Below are 26,631 nucleotides of genomic sequence, written 5' to 3' on the forward strand. Positions count from 1 at the left end.
CTTTTTCATCTAACTCTATAAGCATATTCTTCCATTCCTTTCTTCCTCACATGCTTATCTAGCTTCCCCTTAAATGTATCTAAGCTACATGGACAGGATGAGGACAATGAAGGTGTGTGTGAGAGAGTGAATAGTGATGTCCTTTGAACCGGCAGTGAGTGAGGGCCCTGTGGATGTGTAATGGGTTTGTGAGTGATGAAAAGAGTGACTTACCCTGGCAGAACGGAGGAGATCATTCATCCCTTGTGGCACTGGGTGGCTGCCCTCTTTTGAAGGGCATTGGTGCTGACCACCGCTGCCACCACCTCCCAAGCTGGATTAGTGAGGTTGCTATCCATCCTGCAGCCAGAGTGGGGGGTAGAGGACATCACAGCGAGCCTCCACTGCATCCGCAAAAGGCGCTCGAAGAACGCATCATTGAAACTGGGGCTGCAGTCTTTTTGCCTTTCAGGGCTTGTCTCCTTTGCAGCAGTCGTGGGTTGGAAGCACTGAGATGTGTCTTTAAATATGGCATGCTGAAGCGGCGAGGTGATGGCATGGTGTGCGAGCTCACCCACCTTTAAAGGACATGTTTCCCAGGAATGCATAATTAATGCGGTGGGTTTGGCATGATACCGAGTGAGAAGCCGCTATTGCGGCCAGCGGGTACCCGCCTGCTACTGCATTAAGTGCAAATCTGAGATGATTCCACCCATGGGCTCAGAGGATCATAATTCACTTATAGTACAGCAACTAGTATTCCTTAGAGACTGTTTCCTACTCAATTTGTTTCAAGATATTTAAAATTGAAAAATTAGAATAATTACCTCATAAAACATGGGGAGGTCACTTGGCCTCTTGCCTTTTGGGTTTCCAAACTCAACAACCTGAAAAGATAGTATGGCAATTTAATTTTTTTAAACCAGGAAATCCTTGCTGTGCTTTAGTTATTTACATCTTTTGCTTCTTTAAGCTTTCTAATATCAGGGCAGAATTACAAGGGCCCCCGCCAGCGGGTGTGCAGTTGGGGGTGAACCTCTAAAATTCTCCTGATGGCCTTCTGGCTACCTGTCCCTGACCTGTCAGAAATTTCACGGGAGGAGCAGGTGAGGACTCAGGTGGCCCACCTGCTCTTGCCCCAAAGACCAGTTCCCCCAGCCACAATTTTGAGGCTGGCAGGAGAAGGCCAGCAGGTTAGACAGCTCAGGTCTTGGGTGGGAAGTGGTGGGGGGACGGTGAAGGGTCATGCATTACTGGGCCCCTTTCCCAATCGGCACCCCCTGCCCCAAAGATCTGCCCCATACCCCCTCCTGCCACAGGTGTCCTCTCCTCTCCAGCCTTTGGAACACAAGCGACCTGCACCTCCCCCACCCCCTCCGGGGCCTTCCCTCCTGTCCGCGAGATGCCTGGTCTTACCTTTGTCATAGGATCCCGGTGCTTAGAATCTGGGGACTGCCGGTAGTCCCACCATTGGCCACCACTCACAAGGATGTGTTCCTCATTGACTTTTTCGGTGGCAAGGCACAAAGCCCCACCAACCAAAAAATCCTGCCCCAGATTTCTACAATCAGGCAAAGACTATTATCTTTACATGACACTTTCTGTTTTCTTGATTTATTGTATATTACACACCCAACTTGCTTTATATCACAGATTTTGTGAGTGAACTTTACTCTGCAAGATTTAAAAACAACATCCCCATTGTTAGCGTTTTCATCATCCACACCCAATGTCTTCTGTGTCTGCCTGCCAAATGGTGCTGAATTGTGAAGAGTTTATGCTCACTGGCAACTGTGTTGGGGGAGCTCCAGCTCCGTTTAAGAAGTACTCTTATTGTTAGTCCAGACCGGATCAGGAAATCATAAATGAAAGGGCAGCTTTTTTAAGCCACTAAATCACCCACAGGCCTACTGTTGTTTATTTGGCAGGAGATGTCTCTTTTACAGAGCAGGATTAAAGTTGCTTGTACTTCTTCCTGATGCTTCATCTCCTCTCCAGAGAGGAACATTAAGCTATCACGGCAATTCATCTGTTGTCAGAACTTACTAAAACCATGGAAAGCAGGCAAGTTCAAATGTTACTTGGATTCAGATCACTATAACTGAAAATATAACACTGCTACTGAGTTTTTCCCTTTTATTATTTATTTTTACCTATTTAAGCAGTTGACAACATAATAAATAACACAAAACATTATATCACGATGTACATACCTGCTTCATTGTTCCTTCCCAAGAAATTATACTGAAGAGTTTACGCAGTGGCACATTGATAGCTGCAGCCAGCGCAGCCAAGAACAACTCATTCTCTATCTTCTCACCAACTGTAAAATAGATAGCTGGCTTCCATTGGTCCTGCAACACCAAGTAAAACAGTGGCAAAATAAAGTTGAAATTTTGTCATCATTTCCTTCCCCATTTGATTTTCATAAGCCTCTTCCATCAGTGCCGCCTTAAACCAACACAGTATACGGTCCATCAATTCTGTATTTCCAAACCACCACAGTTCCACCCCCACTCCCCACATCCGCTACTTCCCCCTCCCAGAAACACTTCAGAATCTCTCATCTTCATTTTCCACCACATCAGATTCTGTATTTAATGCATCATCCATCAGCATTTCTGCAACCTCCTATACGATGCCACCAAACACACATTTCCCTTCCCACCCCAGTATTCTGAGTGGACCATTCTTTCCATGAGATTCTGGTCCACTCTTTAGTCAATCCTAACACCCGCTTCCCATCCCTGGCAGCTTCCAATGCAAGTCCAGGAAATGCAACACCTGCCCTTTCACTTCTTCCCTTCCCACCATCCATAGCCCAAACACCCTTCTGGGTTACACAGCAATGTACTTGTACTTCATCCAATTTAGTATATTCCATTTGCTGCTCACAATGCAGTCTCGTCTACATTTGGAAAACCAAATGGAGATCGGATGATCATTTTACTGAACACCTCTGTTCAGTTTGCAAGAGTGACCCTGAGTTTCCAGTCACTTGCCACTTTTAGTTCTTAATCCCACTCTGTTCTTGTTCTACTATGCTGTTCTAAGCAATCACAACACAGGCTCGAGGGACAATACCTCATCTTTCTACTAGGCACTTTATAATCTTCCAACCTTAACATCAGGAACTTCAGGTCTTATTCACCACTCCCATTTTCTCTGAGACAGCAGGTACTGATAATAATTGTGCCAGAGAGGTGGTGTGGGCTTGTACTTCATGTGGGAATCCTCTATCAGCATATAGCAAGCAGAGTGGTGCCCACACCTTGGGCCTATCAGCTTGACCAAGGGAGCCTTCCTAGCTTTGATTGATTTTCCATGCTTACCTTCTGCTCTGCTTTTCCACTGTAACTTATTACATTGCCTCTGGACCCACCTTTTGTGTATATATTTATCTCATTAGCACCTCATTAATGCCATTAACAATTGTGGAGATCTTTTTAGTTCCATGATAATGGCAGGGCCATTGCCACAAGGGATAGATTTTGATCACTGAGGTGATAGAATGACTGGTCATGAAAATCACAAAAATCCCTTTGTAAAAATATTTTAAAACTCTACTCATCTTTAATCTATGGGGATCCAGGCCAGAATCCTAGGTTGAGGCACCACCATTAGCATTTGGAGGCCTGTTATACTAGGTCTGACCAGATGTTCAATATTTCTGCTAATGATTCATGCGGGTCTCTTTGAAGTCATGGACATAGAAACTCCTGCTTTTGGGAGTTCTTTTCCCCTCCAACTTTACTGGCTTTGTAAAAGGGCGGCAAGAACTCTGTCCACTGACAAGGCCAAGGGAATCCCTAAGGTAAGGTTGGAAGCCAGGTTCCAGCCCATTTCCCAATTTAGGTGCATGCCTGTCAAGAGTTATAGCAGATGTGTGACACAAGGGGCACAAAAATTTTGCCCCAATAATTTTAAGATAAGTTCACCATCTGTGATGACAATAATTTTGAGAACAGTCAATAAAATATCCACAATTTAAAAAAATTGAGCAGGGCACCTAAAGTATTTTCTGAATTTTGAAATTATTCAGTTCTTTAGAATATTAAGTGAATACTTCAGATTGAGCATGTAACTAAATAAAACATACCAACTTTACTGTCCCTTTGTTAAAAATATAAGCTTCTCTTTGTAGGAGATCACTGAGGTTAACACCGCAAGGTAGAAGAGCAAATCACCATCTTTGAATCTGAAGCTTTCACTCTTTAATGAATGTAGTCAGAATCTTGTCCCATGAATCAAGATTGACAGAGGGATAATCTCAGTCTGTATCTCCACAGATAGTAACTCAGTAATCACTTCAACACAGAACTCGATTATGTCACCACATCCATCATTTCAGCAAATAAGCAAAAAGGCATAGGTACAAATAGTAGTGTAATTGGCAAGATAAAAAAGGAAGCATTGAGGGTGAGACTCATTCCCTAATCTGCAAAATGTGATCTATTCAAATTGTATAGATCCCAATACGCATTATTATAGAAACTAAAATGTGAGTTTTAACATAGATTTTTTTTCTTTATTCTTTCTTGGAATATGGGCATCGCTGGCAAGGCCAGCATTTGTTGCCTTTCTCTAATTGCCCTTGAACTGAATGGCTTGTTAGGCTATTTCAGAGGACAGTTAAGAGTCAACCATATTGCTGTGGGTCTCGAATCACATGTAGGCCAGACCAGGTAAGGGCAGCAGACTCCCTTCCTTAAAGGACATTAGTGAACCAGATGGTTTTTTAAAATTGATAGTTTTGCTGTGACTAGCTTTTAATTCCAGATTTTATTAATGAATTCAAATTTCATCAGTTGCCATGGTGGGATTTGATACCATGTCACCAGAGCATTAACCAGGGTCGCTAGATCACTAGCCCAGTAACATTAGTACTACACCACCATCTCCCCCTAAGTGTGACCACTTTTTTTGTTTGCTCTATTTACATTCTCTTATGGCTTTAGGGTGAAAGGGGAAAGGTTTAGGGGGAACTTCTTCACTCAGAGAGTGGTGAGAGTGTGGAACGAGCTACCATCTGACGTGGTAAATACAGGCTCACTCTTAAGTTTTAAGAATAAATTGGATAGATACATAGATGGGAGAGGTCTGGAGGGTTATAGACCAGGTGCAGGTCAATAGGACTAGCGGAATAATATTTCGGCACTGACTAGAAGGGCCGAATGGCCTGTTTTCTGTGCTGTTCTATGGTTCTATTATACCTAGATTCTCCCAGTAAGAATAGGGCACATGGTTTTTATAGTATCTTATGTGGTGCTATGCTCCAGTGACTGACATTAAAGTTTGAACGTTAAACTCACCTCTTCAATCTGAGTTTCCAACAACACTAGCTCCCAGGCTTTGGGGATTGCCTGTGGTTCCTTAACTGGTTTAGGTTCTTTTGCTTTCTTCGCAGGCATCTTTTACTCTTTCAGGTTGTCTTGATCTATTCCTTTTCTGTCCACTGGCAATGTGTACAACGTAAATTTAAAAAGTGATTTTAAAAGAAGTCCACTGTGATATGAAGCAGCACAAATGGCAAAACTCTACCATTTTCAATATTTCAGATGCATTTTCCAATTCACATACAGATGCACTGATGTTTACTTATTAAAAGTGTTTTCATTACAGCACATCTGAAATTTCACGCTGGAGAAGCACCTTTTCTCAAGTTCATATGTGGCTCATAATTAGGATGGACACAGTGATGAAGAGTAAAGGTAGTAGAATGACACATGCAAAATCTATTTCTGAAATTATTTCTACAGAAAATAAACTGAAAAACATCAAAATAAATGCTGGCTTGGGAGGCATTTATTTTAGTCTTTATCTAAAGTGTACCCAAGGAGCTATGGTGTTCTGAAGAATCAAGGATGCTTCACTTGTTCTTAGAATGAAGCAAGTGATCTTTACTGACTGAACAATCAGAATATAATGTTTTACTCATTTGCTTTTAATCACTGAGCATGTTCAAGGCAGAAATTGATAGATTTCTGGAGACTAATGGCATCAAGGGATATGGAGATAGAGCAGGAAATGGACTGAATTGCCTACTCCGATTCCTATCTACCTGAGTGTTATGAGTAAGCGTTCCTGTGCATTTTATAGTGGACTTGAAGTTTGAGTTAGTCAAAGAGGAAGGCATGTCTGCCTGCTTTAGCCAATCCTTAGCCAGTCTCCCACTCAAGATACATTAGTTACAGGAATAGGCCATTCGATGCCTACTCAACCGTTTAACTAAATCATAACTGATCTGTACTGCACCTCCATAGATCTGCTTTTGCTCCACATCCCTTGATACTCATATCTAACAAAAATCAGAACTATTTTGGTCTTGAAAGTTCTAATTGTCCCAGCACCCAAAATCTTTGGGAAGAAGAATGTTTGAAATTTCTACTACCCTTTGTGTGAAAGATGCTTCCTAATTTTGCTCCTGAATGGCCTATCTCTAAATTTAAGATTATGTTCCCTTGTTCTTGGTTCCCAGATGAAAGTTTTTATGACTCCGCCCTATCATTTCCTTCTAACATTTTAAACACACCATAATTCCTCAATCTTCTCTACTTGAGGGAATACAAGTCAAGTTTATACACTTGTTCTCTTAATTTAAACCCCTGATCACCAGTATTATTTTGGTGAATAAGCAATGCAGAAAGTATTCTTTACAATTATTCTAAAAGGTACCGAAAATAGAAAAAACAGTGGGTGGAATTTTACATGCCCGCCGGCGTTGGGCCTGATTGGTGGCGTGAGTGGACAATATGGCTCGATCAGTTTTACGACAGCGGGAAACCAGTTCGTGGTTGTCTGCTCAGCCTGCCAATAGCGGGCCACACTTCCCACCATCGGACATTGGGAACCTCATTGTAATATATCAGCATATCGTTATTAGGCCAGCCGATGGAATCGTTTCCCCCCTCCCCCCGCTGTATCCTCTGTCCACGTCAGCAGGAAAACACGCTGACGTGTTTCACTATAGAATATAAGTGTTGTGCACTTGGCGGGCTGCACTTTGAGGGGAACTCGGAGGTGAGTACACAATAACGTTTGCATTGCTCGCCAGGGTCGCCAGTTGGACTTCAAGCTTGAGGGGTGCTGGGGAGTCGGGGTTAAGGACAGCGCAGGCATTGAGGTGACTTATAGCGGGGGGGGCGGTGTGCAAGGGCATCCCTGCTGTTGAGGTGACTTGCCGTCGAATATAGCGCCACAAGCATTTTGGTCAGGGGTAGGGTGGGTGAGGGAAGTAGGGAAGTGGCCACGCATTAGAGAAACCTCCATAAAGTGACCATTCCTCTGCAACTGAGACAGTTCAGGTGCAGGCACATTGATATGATTGGAGTCAGGCTTCTAGCTTATCTGCCCACTCAAGCAATGCAGAGGCATCAAAGTGCCACCAAATGCTCCGAAGATTTTCACACAGTAAACTACATTAACTGCAAGGGATTCCATTCACTGAATATGCAGCTGGTGTGCAACCACTGCAAATACATCCTGCAAGTGTGCGCATGGTTTCCAGGCAGTGTGCACTTCCTCAGTTGGTTATAGGTCCCTGAAGTCTTTCAGGGTCCACAGAAGCTGCAGGGTTGGCTCCTCGGGGCAAAGGGCTACCCACAGTGCATGTGGCTGATGACACCCGTGCGGCAGCCTCAGACTGCAGCAGAGTGATGGTATAATGAAGCTCATGCTGCAGCTCACAACTTGGTGGAACAGACCATCCGGATGCTGAAGATGAGGTTTCGGTGCCTGGACCGGTCTGGTGGAGCCTGCAATATAGTCCGCAGAGGGGGTCACGCATCGTCATCATCGTCTTCTGCGCCCTTTACAACCTGGCATTGCAAAGAGGAGATGAGTTGGCTGAGAGGAAATGGAGGGGCTGCAGGTCACATCTGATGAGAAGGATGCAACTGGGACGAAAGTGAGGAGGTCCTCGGAGACGACGATGATGGGGATGAGGCCCTCGCGCTGACTAGACGGGGCAGGCGCGCTTGGGAGGCACTCACAGCTGCTAGATTTGTGGAGGATGAAGACAACATACATTGACGTGACCCCACAGATCCTCACATTGCATATGTGAACGTTTGACTCCAGTCTAGCTTATGGCAGCACGGTCTGAGAATGCTCCTGTCATGGAGACGCATTGGAGGCCCTAACAGTCACTCGGTTGTAGGAGGATGATTACGACATGCAGTGAGGACACTCCAAAGATCTTCACATAGCCTCTGAGAATGTCTGACTCTTGTCTGGCCGAGGGTAGCTCGCTTGTGCTCTGTGATCAGGGTCATATCATACAATTGCAGCCATGAAATTTTAAAAGCATCTGATCCTTTCTCCGCCTTCAGCACCTGACCCCTTCAGGAACACAACGTCACTGGTCACAGATGCTGAAGAGATGGGGGCCAGCCCCACCTTAAAGGTGCTGAGAGCACACAAAGAGAATGAGAGAATTCTGTGGTGTCTGCCCACTACATTCTGGCAGCAATGACAAGCACCGCCGAGATGCAGGCACCAGTAATATTTCCAGAACAAAAACAAAAATACCTGGAAAAACTCAGCAGGTCTGGCAGCATCGGCGGAGAGGAACACAGTTAACGTTTAGAGTCCGAATGACACTTGAACAGAACATTCGGACTCGAAACGTTAACTGTGTTCCTCTCAACAGATGCTGCCAGACCTGCTGAGTTTTTCCAGGTATTTTTGTTTTTGTTTTGTTTTGGATTTCCAGCATCCACAGTTTTTTGTGTAATATTTCTAGGGTCTGGAGGCTGCACAAGGAAGAGGCCCTGGACTGAGACACCTGCCTTTATCTTGAGCAGAAAGGTTTCACATCCGAGTGACAAGAGCACTACTCATCAGAGCAAGGAGCCATAGGCAGGGAGACATTCTTGGGAGTTTATTGACAATAGTGAACAGTATGTACAAGTGATTAACACCCGTGCCCAGGCTATGCAACTAATTCTTCTGAACTTTCCTAACCCTGTCGCCACATCTTGGTGCTCCCCAGACATCCAGAGTGGGGGTGGAGGCAGTCTGCTGACTGTGATGACCTCGGCGGGTGTCCTTTGGAGGGCCGAGACTTGGAGGGCCCCGGCCTGGTTTCGGAGTCCTGATGTGTGACAGTAGCACCCTCCTCGGCCTGTGAAGCTGGAGCTGCAGGGTTTCTAATGGGCCAGACACTCTCGGAGTCACCTGGATGGGTTGTCCTGGAGTGTGCATCTGCTGATCCTCCTCCCTATGGATGCCTGAGGGCCCCAGGCTGACTCCTTAAGAAGAAGGGGCAGCTGGAGTGAGATTGGACTGCCCTGCACCCCACTTGCGTAGACATTGTTGGAGGCCAACTATGGCCTCAGCAATGGAGTTCAGTCCATGCAGCAGTACAGGAACGATGTCCTGGACCAAGGTCTCCACGGCGGCCACCACCCTATCAATGTTCACCTCGGTGCGTTGGCATGCCGGCGCTATCACCTCAGTCTGAAAACGGAAGGACTCTTCCATAAGGCCTTGCAGTCTGAGGAATGCAGTGGACATCCCTTCCTGATGTTCCCGAGCTGGCCTTTGCAGATCCAGCAACTGTGACATGACCGAGTCCAGAGTCTCGTCATCTGACTCAGACTCAGCAAATTTCTGGCCTCTAGCAGTCCTCCAAACGCCAGACACTGGAGAAGTGCCAGCCACCACCTGCTGTGGATCAGACAGTGCAACGTTCTCACCAGATTGTGATCCCGAGGCTATTCTAAAGCCACTGAGGCATATGTCTCTGCACTGGTGGAGGTGCTGTGACCGGACTTCAAGGAGGATGCCTTCAGATTCCTCTTCCAAGGTGTCTTCATGGCTTGATTGGATGCCCTAGGTTTTGGACTCTCTTGGCTGTTTCCCAGATGTGCCAGCGGAAGCAAGGGGAGATAATTTGTGCATGGCAATGGCCTGTGAAACAGGACACATCAGTCACAGCATGGTTGTCTGATGTATGTTGCACTGTTGGGCCCTTGCTTGGTAGAGCACCGCCGACCTCACCGCCAGCACAGGACTGGCCCAGATCCTCGCTGGCCAGCTGGATGGCTGTTTTCAAAGTCCACAAGCACCTTGATTTCGGGCCTTCCGCTACCGGCCTGCGACTCTCCCTCTTGGATGTGTGATGGGTTTGTGAGTGTGTGAGACAAGTGTGACGAAAAGAGTGACTTACCCTAACGGGACGGAGGAGATCATTCATCCTCTTGCGGCACTGAGTTGTAGTCCTCTTTTGAAGGGTGTTGGTGCTGACCACCGCTGCCATCACCTCCCAAGCCAGGTTAGTGCTGTTGGTGCCCATCCTGCGGCCAGAACAGGGGTAGAGGACATCCCAGTCGGCCTCCACGGCATCCAAAAGGTGCTCAAGGGACACATTGCTGCACCTGGGGGCTGAATCTTCTTCAGTTTCAGGGCCATGAATTTCGTGCAGCCCACTGCATGGTCTGGAAACACCGAGATGTGTGCTTGCAACTCGACTTTAAATATGGTTTCCGGCATGATGCAATGGCAGGATTATGGCAGGCGAATAAAAGCCCGCCCACCATGGAAGCAGCATGTTTCCCAGGAGTGCATAAATAAGGTGGCGGGTTTGGGATGGTACGGCGTGAAAACTCACCATCGCAGCCAGCAGATAAAACGTCGGTTCAGCCCAGTAGTTTTAGCAGAACTGCAATTGGACTTCCAAACCTAATCCAAAAATATGTGGAGTTTTTCAATGCTCCATTTTTTAATCAATTAGATTGCCCATCACTTAGGCTAAGCTATTTAAAATCACTGTCTAGTCCACTCTCCCAGCTTGCAGCAATAGTTACAGTTTGGTACTGCTAATTTTAAATTTAGTTTTTTTTTAACAATAAATCAAAGTTTACTATCCATATCAATTGTGTTTGCTGCTGTAATCTGAGTAATTGTTTACACTAATTAAAGGGCATCTCTAATTGAACTGGTTGGACAAACAATACCTTGCATTACTGACAGCTACACAGCTGTAATAGGTGTAAATGTGTGTCAGGAAGATAAAAATCTCATTTTATTACTTATAGCAAAGGCATTGGGCTCCAACAACATTCTGGTGATAGTAGCGCTGATCTACCAAGCCCCTAACCAAGCTGTTCCAGTACAGCTACAACACTGGCATCTACGCAACAATGGAAAATTGCTGAGGTATGTCCTGTACACAAAAAGTAGGACACATCCGACCAGGCCAATTACATCCTCATTAGTCTACTTTGATCTTCAGAGAAGTGACGTTGACAGTATTAATCAGGCAGCACTTACACAGCAATAACCTGCTCACCAATGCTCAGTTTGGGTTCTGCCAGGACCACTCAGCTCCTGACCTCATTATGGCCTTGGTCCAAACATGGACAAAAGAGCTGAACACCAGAGATGAGGTGAGAGTTACTGCCCTTTACATCAAGGCAGAATTAAACTGAATGTGGCATCAAGGATCCCTGGCAAAATGAAGTCAATGGGAATCACAGGGAAATCTCTCCACTCGTCGTAGTTATATCCAGCTCAAAGGAAGGTAGTTGTAGTTGTTGGAGGTCAATCATCTCAGCCCAGGACATCGCTGCGGGAGGTCCTCAGGGTAGTGTCTAGGCCCAACCTCTCCAGCTGCTTCATCCATGACCTTCCCTCTATCATAAGGTCAGAAGTTTGCTGATGATTGCCTAGTGTTCAGTATCATTTGTGACTCCTCAGATACTGAAGCAGTCCATGCTTATATGCAGAAACACCTGTACAACATTCAGGCTTGGGCTAAGTGGCACATTACATTTTCCCCAAACAAGTACCAGGTAATCACCATTTCCAACAAGAGAGAATCTAACAATCTCCCCTTGATGTCTATTAGCATTACCATTGCTTCAATCCCTCATCAACATCCTGGAGGATATCACTGATCAGAAGTTTAACTGGACTTAGCATATAAATGCTGTGGCTACAAGAGTAGGTCAGAGGCTGGGAATTCTGAGGCAAATAACTCGCCTCCTGTCTCCCCAAAGCCTGCCCATAATCTACAAGGCACAAGTCAGGAGTGTGATAGAATACACTCCACTTGCCTGGATGACTGCAGTTTCAACAGCACTCAAGAAGCTGGACACCATCCAGGATAAAGCTGCCCAGCTGATTTGCACTCCATGCACCACCTTAAACATTCACTCCCTCCACCACTGATGCACAGCAGCAGCAAAGTGCACATATACAAGATGCACTGCAGCAACTTACCAAGGCTCATTCAACAGCACCTTCCAAACCCACAACCGCTCCCACCTAGAAGGACATAGGCAGCAGACATAAGGATACTCCACCACCTTGTAAGTTCCCTTCCAAGCTACACACCATCCTGATTTGGAACTACGTAGCCATTCCTTGTCGCTGGGTAAAAATCCTGGAACACCCTTCATAACAGGGTAGGTGTACCTACACCAAGTGGACTGCAATGACTCACAAACAAATGTGGAGCAGAAGTAGGTCACTTGTCCCATCAAGCCTGCTCCACCATTCAATAAGATCATGACTGATCTGATTGTAACCTCAACTGCACATTCCTACCTACCCCCGATAACCTTTTACCCTCTTGCTTAACAATCATCTATCTACCTCTGCTTTCACCACTTTTTGAGGAAGAGTGTTCCAAAGACTTATGACCCTCAGGGAAAAGATTTTCCTCAACCCTGGCTTAAATGAGCAACCCCTTATTTTTAAACTGTGACCCCTGGTTCTAAATTCTCCCACAAGAAGAAACAACCTTTCCACGTCAACGCTGTCAAGACCTCTCACGATCCTATATGTCCACCACCACCTTCTCAAGGGGAATTAGGGATGAATAATAAATGCTGGCCATTCCAGTGACACTCACATCCCGTTAAATAATTTTAAAAAGCTTGTGTGTGGCATGCATCATGATTAAATCATTATGATAAAAACAGTACTGAATTCTCCTAAACTCCATGTACACCTTAGATGATGCTTTTAAGTGCACACTTTTTGAATTACCTATATTACCATTCTCAGCCCAAATCAACTGAACCATTGATTAAATTACAGAAATAGAAACATTCATCTTTTAGACAGATCTTACAAATTGGTTCAGAGGTCTACTCAACATATGTGTCATCAATCTCAGTCACAAAATTCTTTAAAATTATGTCTTCTTCACACGGAATTTCAGCTCCTCTTCTTCTAGGATTTAGCTTGATCCCCAGCTGACAGCAGCGGACAACCAACCCAAGTTCCTTGAACGCTCCATCAAAAATGACAAACGTCTGCAGAACCTCCTCAACTCTGCTTACAATGGTCTGGATAGCATAGTGGATCCACCAATGTTATCTTCAAGTAATAGAAACAGCTGCAGCAACTATTATTTACCTATTCTCAGCTTCTGGATCTAGCCTCCATCTTCTTCAGCCTGCCTGCATTGCACCACTGGGATCATCATCTGAGCTCTAATAGCTCTATGTCCCTTTATAAGGTTTCAACCAGATTCAGTCTCCCCAGGTTTGGTTTCCAATCTCAGTTTCAGTCTTAATTTACTTAGAAACTGGAAGAGTTAGTTTATTTTCTCAGTTTCACCTTTCAATTAGGATCGATCCCAGAAGGCATGAGCTTTGAAACCATGGATTCCATCACAATGAGCAACAAATGCTGGCCCTGCCATGTGATGCTTACATCCCATGAAAGGATAAAAAAAATGGTTGGCACTGATGTAAATAATCCAATTTACTTCAAAGGAACTTCATAGAAATCATTCCACAGAAATAATTTTGATTCTATGGAAAAAATGTCTTAAATTTCCATTTAAATACTGTAGTTTACAGTTTAAAAGGTATTGAACCCATTAGAAGATTTTTCAGCACAAAAATAGTTAAAAACAAATGATGATTTATATTCTTTTCAGTCCACTTATTTTATTCAGTGAATATTTCTGTTTAAACAGTGAGCACTGGAAGTGCTGATTCCCAATTATGAGAGCTGTTGAGCCCAGCAACTTGAGAGAAGAGAATCATCAGCGGGTTCAGGGCTTCATTTCTCATCTTAATTCACTCCTTAAGAGTTGGCGAACTAAACATACTGATTAAACAAAAGTATTTTGTAAAACAAGCAGAAGCGAATGAAACAATGTTAGCCAAGTTCTTTTTAAGTTAAAAAAGATTTGGTGCTGAATGTTCTTCATGAAATTAACCATCTACCAACTATACTTCTCATCATTCCTGAAAATGTTCATTGCTCTTGCACCCTTGAGCAATCTGAGCCAAGAGTTAATGTACTCTGCCACCAGGTGGTGCTGTACACTGACTAATTGTCACACTACAGTCAACATAAAGCAGCGGTTTGCAATTACACTTTCAAAGCAAACTTAATCTATTCTTAATACTCAATAAAATTGTCATTTTCAAAAAGCCTCAGGTGTTGCTAACAGGGCCAAGATAAAAGATAACATCTCCAACAACTTAATGTCTGTGAACTGAAGTGATTTTTGAAGTTTTATTTATTAATTATTGGCACGTGGCCATCACTGGCAAGTCCTGCATTTATAGTCCATCCAGTTTCCTTATGAACATGGTGATGAATCTTCTTAAAATGTTGCAGTTTGTGTGGTGCGGGTGTTCCCACAATATGGTTAGGTAGGAAGTTACAGAATTTTGATTCAGTGATGAAGAATAAATGGTGATTATGTCCAAATTAGGATGTTCTTGTAACTTGAAGGGAAGGGTGGGTGTGATGATGCTCCCATTGATCTGTTGCACTTGTTTTAATGATGGTGGGAGGGGGTTTAGCATGGGGGACAGTTGCCGTATCTGTTACTTGGCGGAAAAACTATGCAGAAATAAAATAATTTGATTTATTTTTACAAAGTTTTAAACCGCCTGCCTTACCATATATGCGATCAATTGGACTGAACAAGGCAAAGTAGCCATTTCAAGTTTAAATCTCTCCTCCATTACCTTAACAATTATGCACAACTGGAATGCACCAACATTTCTAGCGTAGGCTTGGCACAAATAACAAGAAAAACAAGCGTGACAGGCTTCCTGTCCTGTGTGTCAATGCAATGTAGCCACCCATACTGACAACTGCTAGCAGGAAATCACAGAACTGAAACTGGTATCAAGGAGCTCCCCATGCAATTTTCCTCTCTCAACTGTCACAGTTGCTGTGTGGAGCCAAGACAAATGTATATGAAAATTTGTCCCATGTCTAAAAAAAGATTAGTCTAAAATAGTGGATCATCCTTTTCTATTTTGTATATTTCTGTAAATTATTAATGGTAATGATTTGATTCCTTTCTATATTCATTACTGAGAGAATTATTTTGCACAATAGTCATTACTGGTCAGAAGCCCAGCCACTGATGCAGGCAAATCAGCATGTTTCAGTGTCGGTCCTCAGTTCGGATTAATGGGGAGGGTTAGCGGCAGGAGGAGAGGCATTCAGGTGTAAAGCCACTCGCCAAATCCAATACTGATTGATAAGAATTAAAATAGCACCAATATTAGGGCTAATTCTGCAAGCAATGTGCAGGGTTCCTGCCCGAACTCTGTGAGGAATGGAGAAGAGTTATCATCCAATGGACAAGGATGGCTAAAGAAGAAAACCTGAAAAGATGACCAAACTCAAAATAGCAAGTCTATATGTTGGTAGTCTGATAGGGAGAAGCAATTAAGTAACTGACCTGATGGTGAGGAATGGAATACAAATCATGGGTCTCCAGAAAACAAAGTGCAGCAAAGCTGAGAAATTGATAGTGAATATAAGCTTGAATACCAGGATGGCGAAGAAATGATGTTGGAATAATACTGAACGAGGAAAGGAAGAATAAGATGCTGACAGTGGACAGAATTAGTACAGAAATATCAAAGTAAAGCTAGAAATCCATGGTGAAATGCGGAACATAGTTAGTTATTATGCACCATAGAGGAGAAAGAAGACTTCTGGGAACAGATGGACAACTGTTTCAAATACCAACCAGTGACAGGATAGTGGTGACGTAAATGGACATGTGGAGAGAGAAAGAACAGGATGTGAGGTTATCCATGGTGGATTTGGTTTTGGAGAAGCAAATGAAGTAGGAGCCAATATCCTTGAGGTTACCGTGTCATGCCAACTGGTAATACTAAATACGTGGTACCAAAAATGCTGAAACCGCCTTATTACCTACAACAGTGGTAAGGAAACAACTGGACTGCACCATGGTTAGAAAAGCACGTGCAAAGGAAGCAAAGAACTGCAAGGACTTCCCAAGTGAGACACTGAGCAACCAAAATACAATCAAGGATGCAAGTGGAGTAACCTTAGTGAAAGAGGACAAAGTCAAAAAGAGCTACAGGGGATTAATGCTTTGGATTATGAATGAAGAAAACCCAAGAATAAAGAAAGAAGAGGTAGCTGCAAATCATGGAGTAATGATTAGCATCAAGCTGGAAAAAATCAGAACAGTACTGAAAGAAATGAAAAACAGCAATGCAATAGGGCCGGATGAGATACCAGCGGGAGTATGGACCTCTCTGGGTGAATATGGGGTTCAAATTCTGAATAAGCTACTCAACTGTGTTATGATGACAGAGACAGCCCTAAAGTTATGGGGGCAAAGCATTTAGGTACCGATATTCAAAGGAAAGGGAGACATTCAAGATTGAAAAAACTACTGAGGAATTAAACTCCTACCCAGACCTTCAAGATATGGGAAAGAATCATGGACTAGAGGTTGAGTCAAATACTGGAAATCCATGAAGGTCAGTTCAGATTCATGTCCATGGGATGCAAGTCTGGAGATGCGCTAGAGTTTGTGCAGTCCCTGAGAAATACATACAACTGTTACAGGACATGTACAAAGGGTGCCAGATAAGAATAAGCAGTGTGGGGGAGAGTGAGAGTTTCAAAGCCAAAGTTAGACTACACCAAAGATCAGCACTGTGCCCCTTCCTCTTCCTGATTGTCACAGATGTTCTAACTGACCAAGGGAGACAGGAAGTGCCATTATCAATGATGTTTGCAAATGACATTGAGCTATGTGGTGTGAATGATAAGAAAAAGATTGAGAACTGGAGAAAAGCACTGTCAGGCAGGAGCATGAAGATCAGTAGACTAGAATCCAAAGACTCAATTTATCGACTGCCAGTTTGAGCTTAGGGAAGATGATCAGAGTGAAAGTGTAAAGATTATAGGTTAAGACTTGGAGAAGTTTTAAGTGCCTGGGATCAGTGGTGGCAGAAGATGCAAATATAGAAATGGAACTGAAGCAATGGATTAGCTCTGGTTGGTGTAATTGGAAGAAGTGCAGTGGAATCTTATGTGACAGAAGAGTATCGCTGAAATTGAAAGGAAGAATGTACAAGACATTTGTGACATTGGCCTTGTTATATAGTGCAGAAACTTGGACAACATCAAGAAAAGAGGAACAACAACTGCATATTAATGAGATGCAGATGCTGAGATGATTACGTGGAGTCATGAAAAATGTCAAAATTAGGAGCCAGAACATCAGTGGGTCAGTGAATATCATGGGAGTATCGAAGAAAGTAACCAAGAAGAGGTTGAAATGGTAAAAGCAAAATAATGCGGATGCTGGAAATCTGAAACAAAAGCAGAAAATGCTGGAAAAACTCAGCAGGTCTAGCAGCATCTGTGGAGATAGAAACAGATTTAACGTTTTGAGTCCATATGACCCTTTTTCAGAGCCCTGGAGGGTCATACAGACTCGGCGTTAACTCTGTGTCTCTCTCTACAGATGCTGCTGGACCTGCTGAGTTTTTACAGCATTTTCTGCTTTGTTTTAGAGGTTGAAATTGTATGGTCATCTGTTGTGGAGAGAGAGGAAATGTGGTGTGGCATGTGACAGATATGGGACTGCCAGGATGAAAGAGAAGAGGAAAGCCTCAGACCAGATGGAAAGATGTGGTGGTGACAGACTTGAATGCAATAGGATTGGCAGGAGTAGATGGAGAAGAGTGATTAACCAGCATTTTGGCGACCCCCAAGTAAAATAAGAGAAATCGAAAGAAGTCATTACTGGTCAGAAAAATCTTTACCTCCTATTCTTTTTTTCATTTTATTTAAATTCTTGCCTCGTTCTTTAGTCAAGAGAGTGGGCAAGTGAGCTCCTATGTTATTCTTGTTACCATCACCCAGTACAGCGGCTCCTCATAGGTGTGCAAGACTAGCAGACGGTTAATCAACTGTGAATTGTCCTCACTCGAAAGAAGTGTCTGACCTCTGCTTTGTTCCTTATTCAACTGACCTTTGCGATTCAGTGGGACAAACTGAGCACATGTGATTTCACATTGTGATAATGTGCATTGATACCTTCAATTTACACAGTAATGCTATGTTTATTTCCACCACAATAGTTCAATTAATGAATATTTATGACAATATTTTACATACTGCAGCTAGATTTAGTGTTGCCATATTCCTATCGTCAATAGTTTTTATTTTCCTAATAATTCTTATATAACTTATTTTCTTTTTTCTTGCATTCTCACTGTCTAGGAAGGTGTCTGTAGGGAAAGGCCAGCTACAATACTTTACTGGCTGGGACAACAGAGGTGTGCAAGATTACACAATCACATGCTCAACCTAACCGTGCCCACAAATATTCTTCTTTCTGAAATTTCTGCACTTTAGTTGTCTACACTGTCCTGCTCCTGAACATGCTTAGATGTAAGCCCAAAGAGTAGTTTGGGTGTCACTTCACTGGGAGCGTGTTATTCATTTGCTTGAGAAACTGTCAGAAATTGCAAGAGCATTTTGTGGCACAGCGTGATTACCAATATGCGTTATACATCGCATGTATCATCAATGAAACTACTTTGCAAAGTTGCTGCACACATACCCAACTCTCCCTCTCTTTGATTTAGTAGCTCAGTTTTCAATTATTTCCACACCAATGAGAACCTTCTCTCGTTAATTCCCTCCTGCGTGCCTTGCTGCCTCTTATTCCTGTCCCTGTTACCTTCATTTTACAGAATAAGACATCCCATAATTACATAGTGAGCTGAAAATGACACAAATTTCCACCTGATTGCAATAAATAATGACCCAGATTTTGTGGTCAGCGGTGTAATTGAGTTATTCCCCAGTATCCCCTTTCCCCCCTCCCCAACTAGTGTCTTGCAGCAGTCTCCCCTCTCTCCTTTCCCTCCCCAGAAATAGAGGATAACCAAGCGGCTAATAAGAGCAAGAAACATAAGGTCATTAATATCAGCAGAGAAAACTACTAGAGAAACTTAAGGGATTAAAAACCAACAGATCCCAAGGACCTGACGATCACAATCCTAGGATTCTAAAAGAGATAGTTGCAGAGATAGTGGATGCACTGGTTTTTCACTGGATTGTACTAGATTTTCCAAAATTCCCTAGAGTCTGGAACAGTCCCAACGGATTGAAAGTTGCTATTCGAGAAAGGAGAGAGAGAGAAAACAGGCCAGTTAGCCCAACACCAGACATCGGAAAAATGTTGGAATCTATTATTATGGAAGTCTTATCCACGCATTTAAAAAATCATATTATGATCAGTTTTACAAAAGGGAAATTGCATTTGACAAATTTAATGTTAGAGTTTTTTGAGCATGTAACTAGAAGGGTAGATAAAAGGGAACCTGTAGATGCAGCATATTTGGATTTCCAAAAGGCATTCGATAAGGTGCCACACAAAGGGTTAATACACAAGATAAGGGCTCTTGGTGTTGGGGATAATTATTTTAGCATGGATGGAGGTTGCTTAATGGACAGAAAGTAGAGCATTGGGATAAATGGGCCATTTTCAATTTGGCAGGCTGTGACTAGTCTTAGTGCTACAGTTTATTTCAAAAGGAATGGAGTATTAAAATTATATAAGTCACTAGTTAGACCACACCTAAAATATTGTGAACAAGTTTTGGTCCCCTTATCTAAGGAAAGATATACTGGCATTGGAGGCAGTCCACAGAAGGTCCACTCAATTGATCCTGGGTATGGAGGGCTTTTCTTATGAAGAGTAGTTGAGTAGGTTGGGTCTGTACTCATTGGAGTTTAGAAGAATGAGAGGCGACCTTATTGAAACATATAAGATTCTAAGGGGGCTTGACAGGGTAGATGCTCAGAGGTTGTTTCCCTTTGTGGGAGAGTCTAGGACCAGACGGCATAATCTCAGAGTAAGGGGTCACCCTTTTAAGACAGATGAGGAGGAATTTATTCTCTCAGAGTTAATCTGTGGAATTCTTTACCGCTGAGGGCTGTAGAGGCTGGGTTGTTAAGTATATTCAAGGTAGAGACACTAAGGGAATCAAGGGTTATGGTGAAAAGGCAGGAAAGTGGAGTTGAGGATTATCAGATCAGCCATGATCTCATTGGATGGCGGAGCACAAAGAGACTGCAAACTCAGGTTAAGTGAGTGGGCAACAAAGTGACAGATGGATTATAATGTGGGGAAGTGTAACGTTATTCGCTTTGGTTGCAGGAGTGGAAAAAGAGAATTTTTTAAAAAACGTGTGAAACTTAAATATTGGTGTTGAGAGATTTGGGTGTGCTCATATGGGGAACACAAAATTAGCATGCAGGTAAAACAGCAGCAATTAGGAAGGCATGTTGGTCTTTATTGCAGTAAGATTGGAGTATAAGAATAACAAGATCTTGCTACAATTATATGGGGTTTTGGTGAGACTGCACCTGTAGTACCGTGCAGAGCTTTGGGCTCCATATTTAAAGAAGGATATACTTGCCTTGTAGGTACAACTGAGGTTCATTAGACTGGCTCCTGGGATATGAGGGTTGTTCTATGATGAGAGACTGAGTAAATTGGATCTATACTCTCCGGAATCTAGAAAAATGAAAGGTGATCTCATTGAAATATACAAGATTCTGTAGGGGTTTGACAGGGTTGGCACAGAGAGATTGTTTCCCCTGACTGGGGAATCTAAAACAAGGGGACATGGCCTCAGGATAAGGAACCAAACATTTAGGACTGAGGTGAGGAGAAATTTCTTCAACCAGATTGTGAATCTTTGGAAGTGTCTATCCCAGAGGGTTGTGGATTTCCATCACTGCATATATTCAGGACAGAGATCAATAGATTCTTCATCTCTCAAAGAATTGAGGGATACAGGGAGTAGGTGGGGAAGTGGAGTTGAGGAAGATCATGGCAGAACAGGCTTGAGGTCTACTCCTGCTCTTATTTCTTATGCTCTAAGTCTCCCTCCACAGCTTTACCACTCTCCCACACTGGCCTCCCAAACCACACCCCAACCGTGCAACCCCCTTCCCACTTTCCCTCCCCATATTCTTTCTCACCTCCACTCTCCCCCTACCCTCCTGTTTTTTCCCCACATCTCTACCCCCTCGATGTACCTTTTCCCTCTCCCCAGCCACCATATCCCTCTACCCTGCCCAAGGTCCCTCTCCCCCGATGTACCTCTCCTCGCGGTATCCCTTCTCCCCCCGATATCACTATCACTGTCCCCACGATGTTTCCCAGCCTCGCCCCACCCCAATATCCCTCTCTCTGCTACCCCCCCCCAGATATTCCTCCCCCCAGATATCCCTCTCCACCCACCCCCGATATCCCTCTCCCCACTTCCCCCCCGATATCCCACTCTCCCCATTCCCCCCCGATATCCCACTCTCCCCCCGATATCCCACTCTCCCCCCTCCCCCCCGATATCTCTCTCCCCCCCACGATATCCATCCCCCCACTCCCCCGATATCCATCTCACCACTCCCCCGATATCCCTCTCTCCCCCCTCCCCCCCGATATCACTCTCCCCCCCCGATATCCCCGACATCCATTCCCCCACTCCCCCGATATCCCTCTCCCCACTCCCCCCCATATCCCTCTCTCCCCACTGTCCCCCCCGATATCACTCACCCCGCCCCGATATCACTCTCCCTGCCCCGATATCACTCTCCCCACTCCCCCCAATATCCCTCTCACCCCCCCTCCTGATATCCCTCCCTCCCCCCACCGATATCACTCTCGCCCCCGATATCCCTCTCCCCCGCCGAAATCCCCGATTTCCATCCCCCCACTCCCCCCGATATCCCTCTCCCTGCTCCCCCCGATATCCCTCCCCCCCTCGATATCCCTCCCTCCCTCCCCGCAGCGATAACCCTCCCTCCCCCCGGCGATATCCCTCCCTCCCTCCCCCCGGCGATATTCCTCCCTCCCTCCCGCACCCCAATATCCCTCCCTCCCTCCGTCCCCCTCCCCTCCTCCAATATCCCTCCCTCCCTCTCCTCCCCGATATCCCTCCCTCCTTCTCCTCCCCCGATATCCCTCCCGCCCTCTACCCCCCCGAAATCCCTCCCGCCCTCCTCCCCGCCGATATCCCTCCCTCCTTCCACCCCCCGATATCCCTCCCTCCCTCCACCCCCCGATATCCCTCCCTCCCTCCACCCCCCCGATATCCCTCCCTCCCTCCACCCCCCGATATCCCTCCCTCCCTCATTCCCCCCCAATATCCCTCCCTCCCTCTCCCCACCACCCCGAGATCCCTCCGCCCCAATCCCTCCCTCCCTGTCCCCCCACCTTCTACACCACCACCCCCTCCCCCACCGACCTCACCACCGCCACCCCCCCGCCCTCTCCACCACCACCCCTCCCTCTCCCATCTCCCTCTCAACCCCCCCACCCCTCTCTCTCCCTCCCTTTCCCTCCTTCTCCCCTTCCCCCCCTCCCTCTCCCCCCCACCCCCTCCCTCCCTCTCCCCTTCCCTCCTTCTCCCCTTCCCTCCCTCCCTCTCCCCCCACCCCCTCCCTCCCTCTCCCCTTCCCTCCCTCTCCCTCCTTCTCCCCTTCCCTCCCTCTCCCTCCTTCTCCCCTTCCCTCCCTCTCCCCCCCACCCCCTCCCTCCCTCTCTCCTTCCCTCCCTCCCTCTCCCCCCCACCCCCTCCCTCCCTCTCCCCTTCCCTCCTTCTCCCCTTCCCTCCCTCCCTCTCCCCCCACCCCCTCCCTCCCTCTCCCCTTCCCTCCCTCTCCCTCCTTCTCCCCTTCCCTCCTTCTCCCCTTCCCTCCCTCTCCCCCCCACCCCCCTCTCTCCTTCCCTCCCTCCCTCTCCCCTTCCCTCCCTCTCCCCTTCCCTCCCTCCCTCTCCCCTTCCCTCCCTCTCCCCACCACCCCCTCCTTCCCTCTCCCCACCACCCCCTCCTTCCCTCTCCCCACCACCTCCTCCTTCCCTCTCTCCCCCCAACACGCCCTCTCCCTACCTCCTCTCCCTCACACCCTTCCACCCACTCTCTCCCCCCCACTCTCTCCCCCATCCGCCCACTCTCCCTCCCCTGTCCCCCCCCACTCTCCCTCCCCCCACCCCCTCTCCCTCTCCCTCCCCCCTCTCCCTCTCTCTCCACCCCCTCTCTCTCCCCCCTCAGCCCCTCTCTCTCCCCACCTCAAACCTCTCCCTCACCCCTCCCCCCTCTCTCTCCCCGTTCTCCCCCACCTCTCGCCCCCACCTCTCTCTCCCCGCTCCCCCACCTCCCTCCCCCCACCCTCTCTCTCCCTCCCCCCCTCTCTCACCTCTCTCCTCCCTCCCCTCTCTCGCTCCTCCCCCTACCCCCCTATCTCCCCCTCCCCCTCTCCCCTCTCTCTCCCCATTCTCCCTCACCACTCTCCCCCACCCACCTCTCTCCCTCCCCCTCTCTCCCTCCTCCCTCCCCACTTCTCCCTCCCCCCTCCCTCTGTCTCCCTCTTCTCCCTCCCCCCTCTTTCTCCTCACCTCTCTCTCCCCACCTCTCTCTCCCCCCGCCCCCTCTCTCCCTCCCCCCACCTCATGCCCCCCTCTCCCTCCCCCCTCCCTCCCCATCTATCCCTCCCTCTCCCCTCCTCCCCCCTCCATCTCCCCCTCCCTCTCCCCCCTCACCTCCCTCTCCCCCCTCCTCCCCCTCTCCCTCCACCCCTCTCTCTCCCCTCTCCCCCCTCCCTCCCCCACTCTCTCTCCCCTCTCCCCCACCCCCCCTCTCCCTCCCCCCTCTCACTACCCCCCCTCTCTCGCCCCTCCCCCTCTCCCCCACCCCTCCCCTCTCTCCCCTCTCTCTCCCTCCCCTCGCCCCCCACTCCCTCTGCCCCCCACTCCCTCTTTCCCTCTCCTCCCTCCCCCTCCCCTCCCTCTCTCCCCCCTCCCCTCTCTCTCTCCTTTCTCTCTACCACCCCTCCTCCCCACCTCTCCCCACCCTCCCCTCTCTCTCCCCACACCCCTCCTCCCCACCTACCCCCTCTCTCACCGCCTCCCCCTCTCCACCCCTCCCCTCTCTCTCCTCTCTCTCCCCTCTCCCCCCCCACCCCCCTTCCCCACCTCCCCCCTCCCCCCTCTCTAACTCCTCCCCCCCTCCCATCCCTCTCCCCCCCCACCATCCCTCTAACTCCTCCCCCCTCTCCCCCCCTCCTCTCCCCCTCCCTCCCTCCTCTCTCCCCCTCCCTACCTCACTCCTCTCGGCCGCTCCCTCCCTCCTCTCTCCCCCTCGCTCCCTCCTCTCTCTTTCTCCCCCTCCCTCCCTCCTCTCTCTCTCTCCCCCTCCCTCCCTCCTCTCTCTCTCTCCCCCTCCCTCCCTCCTCTCTCTCTCTCCCCCTCCCTCCCTCCTCTCTCTCCCCCTCCCTCCCTCCTCTCTCTCCCCCTCCCTCCCTCCTCTCTCCCCCTCCCTCCCTCCTCTCTCCCCCATCTCTCTCCCTCCCCTCCCTCTCTCCCCTCCCTCCCCCATCTCTCTCCCTCCCCTCCCTCTCTCCCCTCCCTCCCCCATCTCTCTCCCTCCCCTCCCTCTCTCCCCTCCCCTCCCTCTCTCCCCTCCCTCCCCCATCTCTCTCCCTCCCCTCCCTCTCTCCCCTCCCTCCCCCATCTCTCTCCCTCCCCTCCCCCATCTCCCCCCACTTCCCCTCTCCCCCCACTTCCCCTCTCCCCCCCCACTTCCCCTCTCCCCCCCCACTTCCCCTCTCCCCCCCCACTTCCCCTCTCCCCCCCCACTTCCCCTCTATCTCCCCCCTCCCCTCTCTCTTCTCTCTCCCTACCACCCCTCCTCCCCACCTCCCCCCTCCCCTCTCCTCTCTCTCTCCCCCCACCCCCCTTCCCCACCTCCCCCCTCCCCTCTCTCTACCTGCTCCACTCCTCCCGTCCTCTCCCCCCATCCCCCCCTTCTCTCTACCTCCTCCGCTCCTCCCCTCCCTCTCCCCTCTCTGCCCCCCCTCTCCCCCTCCCCGCTCTCTCCCCCTCCCCCTCTCTTCCCACCCTCCCTCTCTTCCCCCCGCCCCCTCCCTCTCTTCCCCACTCCCCCTCTTCTTCTCTTCTTCCCCCCTCCCTCACCCCCCTCTCTTCCCCCCTCCCTCACCCCCCTCACCCCTCTCTCCCCCACTTCTCCCTCTCCCCCTCCCCCCTTCTCTCTCCCCAGCCTTCTCCATCCTCCTCCCCCTCCCTCCCTCTCTCCCCCCCTTCTCCCTCCCCACTCCCTCCCTCTCTCTCTCCCCCGTTCTCCTTCCCCCCTCCCTCCCTCTCGCTTTCCCCCCTTCTCCCTCCCTCTCTCTCTCCCCCCTCTCCCTCCCTCTCTCTCTCCCCCCTTCTCCCTGCCACCTCCCCCTCCCTTTTCCCTCCCCCTCCCTCCCTCTCTCTCCATCTCTCTCCCCACTCTCTCTCTCCCCCACCCTCCCTCACCCCCTCCCTCTCTCCCCCTCCCTCCTCTCTCCCTCCTCCTCTCTCCCCTCTCCCCCTCCCTCCCCCTCCCTCGCTCCCCCTCCCTCCCTCTCCACCCTCCTCCCTCCCCCTCTCCCCCTCCTCCTCCCTCCCCCTCTCCCCCTCCTCCTCCCTCCCCCTCCTCCTCGCCCGCTCTCTCCCCCCCTTCTCCCTCCCCTCCCGCCTCCCCATCCCCCCTCCTCTCTCTCCCTTCTCCCTCCCTCTCTCTCCCCCTCTCTCTTCCCCTCCCCCTCCCGCTGCTCCCTCCCCCACCCCTCTCCCCACTCTCACCCCCCTCCCCGCCCCTCTCCCCCGCTCACTCCCTCCCCCTCCCCCGCTCTCTCCCCTCCGCTCCCATCACCTCCCCTACCCCCCTCCCCTACCCCCCTCCACCTCCTATTCCCTCCCCTGCTCTCGCTCCTTCCTCTCCCCCTCCCATCCCCCCTCCCCCTCCCCCTCCTCTCCCTCTTCTCTCTCCCCACCCTCCTCCCCTCCCTCTCCTCTCCCTCCCTCCTCCCACCCCCCCCTCCCTCCCCCCTCCCTCCCCCCCTCTCCCCCCCTCCCCTCCCCGCCTCTCCCCCCCTCCCCTCCCCGCCTCTCCCCCCCTCCCCTCCCCGCCTCTCCCCCCCTCCCTCCCCCGCCCTCTCCTCTTCCCTCCCCCCTCCTCTCCCCTCTCTCCCCCCTCTCTCTCCGTCCCCCCTCTCTCTCCTCTCTCCCCTCCCCCTTCTCCTCTCCCTTCCCCCCTCTCTCTCCCTCCCCCCGATATCCCTCTCCTCGCGATGTCCCTTTCCCCCCGATATCCGTCTTTCCCCCCCCCCATCCCGAACTCTCCCCCCCTCCCCCATCCCGAAATCTCCCTACCGGCTCTCGGCTGCTCCTTCCCCTTCAGGTTTGGCTGTTTCTGTTACCCTGGTAACCATCATAGCAACCTCCGTCCCGCCTCGCCTCCGAGTGTCAAAGAGACGCTTAGTGTTAAGATCGTCAGCGAGAGAATCTGCTCTGATCTCCTCCCCTTGCCCAGCACCGCCACC

At 48.5% G+C, this 26,631-nt stretch overlaps 1 protein-coding gene across 1 annotated transcript in view; it reads right to left on the minus strand.

Annotated features, from left to right (window-relative positions):
* The window catches only part of spag17 (sperm associated antigen 17), a 327,444-nt gene extending 300,903 nt beyond the window's left edge, over nucleotides 1-26,541 (minus strand). Inside the window, exons 1-5 of the mRNA XM_041210903.1 lie at nucleotides 26,462-26,541; nucleotides 20,679-20,776; nucleotides 5,292-5,434; nucleotides 2,193-2,333; nucleotides 807-866 (exon numbers count right to left, since the gene is read on the minus strand). Coding sequence (XP_041066837.1) covers nucleotides 807-866; nucleotides 2,193-2,333; nucleotides 5,292-5,390 — 300 coding nt within the window. The 5' untranslated portion in view covers nucleotides 5,391-5,434; nucleotides 20,679-20,776; nucleotides 26,462-26,541. The remainder of the gene's footprint in view (nucleotides 1-806; nucleotides 867-2,192; nucleotides 2,334-5,291; nucleotides 5,435-20,678; nucleotides 20,777-26,461) is intronic.
* Nucleotides 26,542-26,631: the final 90 nt, after the last annotated feature.

The sequence above is a fragment of the Carcharodon carcharias genome, chromosome 18 (genome assembly GCF_017639515.1).
Source record: "Carcharodon carcharias isolate sCarCar2 chromosome 18, sCarCar2.pri, whole genome shotgun sequence".
In the NCBI taxonomy this organism is placed as follows: domain Eukaryota; kingdom Metazoa; phylum Chordata; class Chondrichthyes; order Lamniformes; family Lamnidae; genus Carcharodon; species Carcharodon carcharias.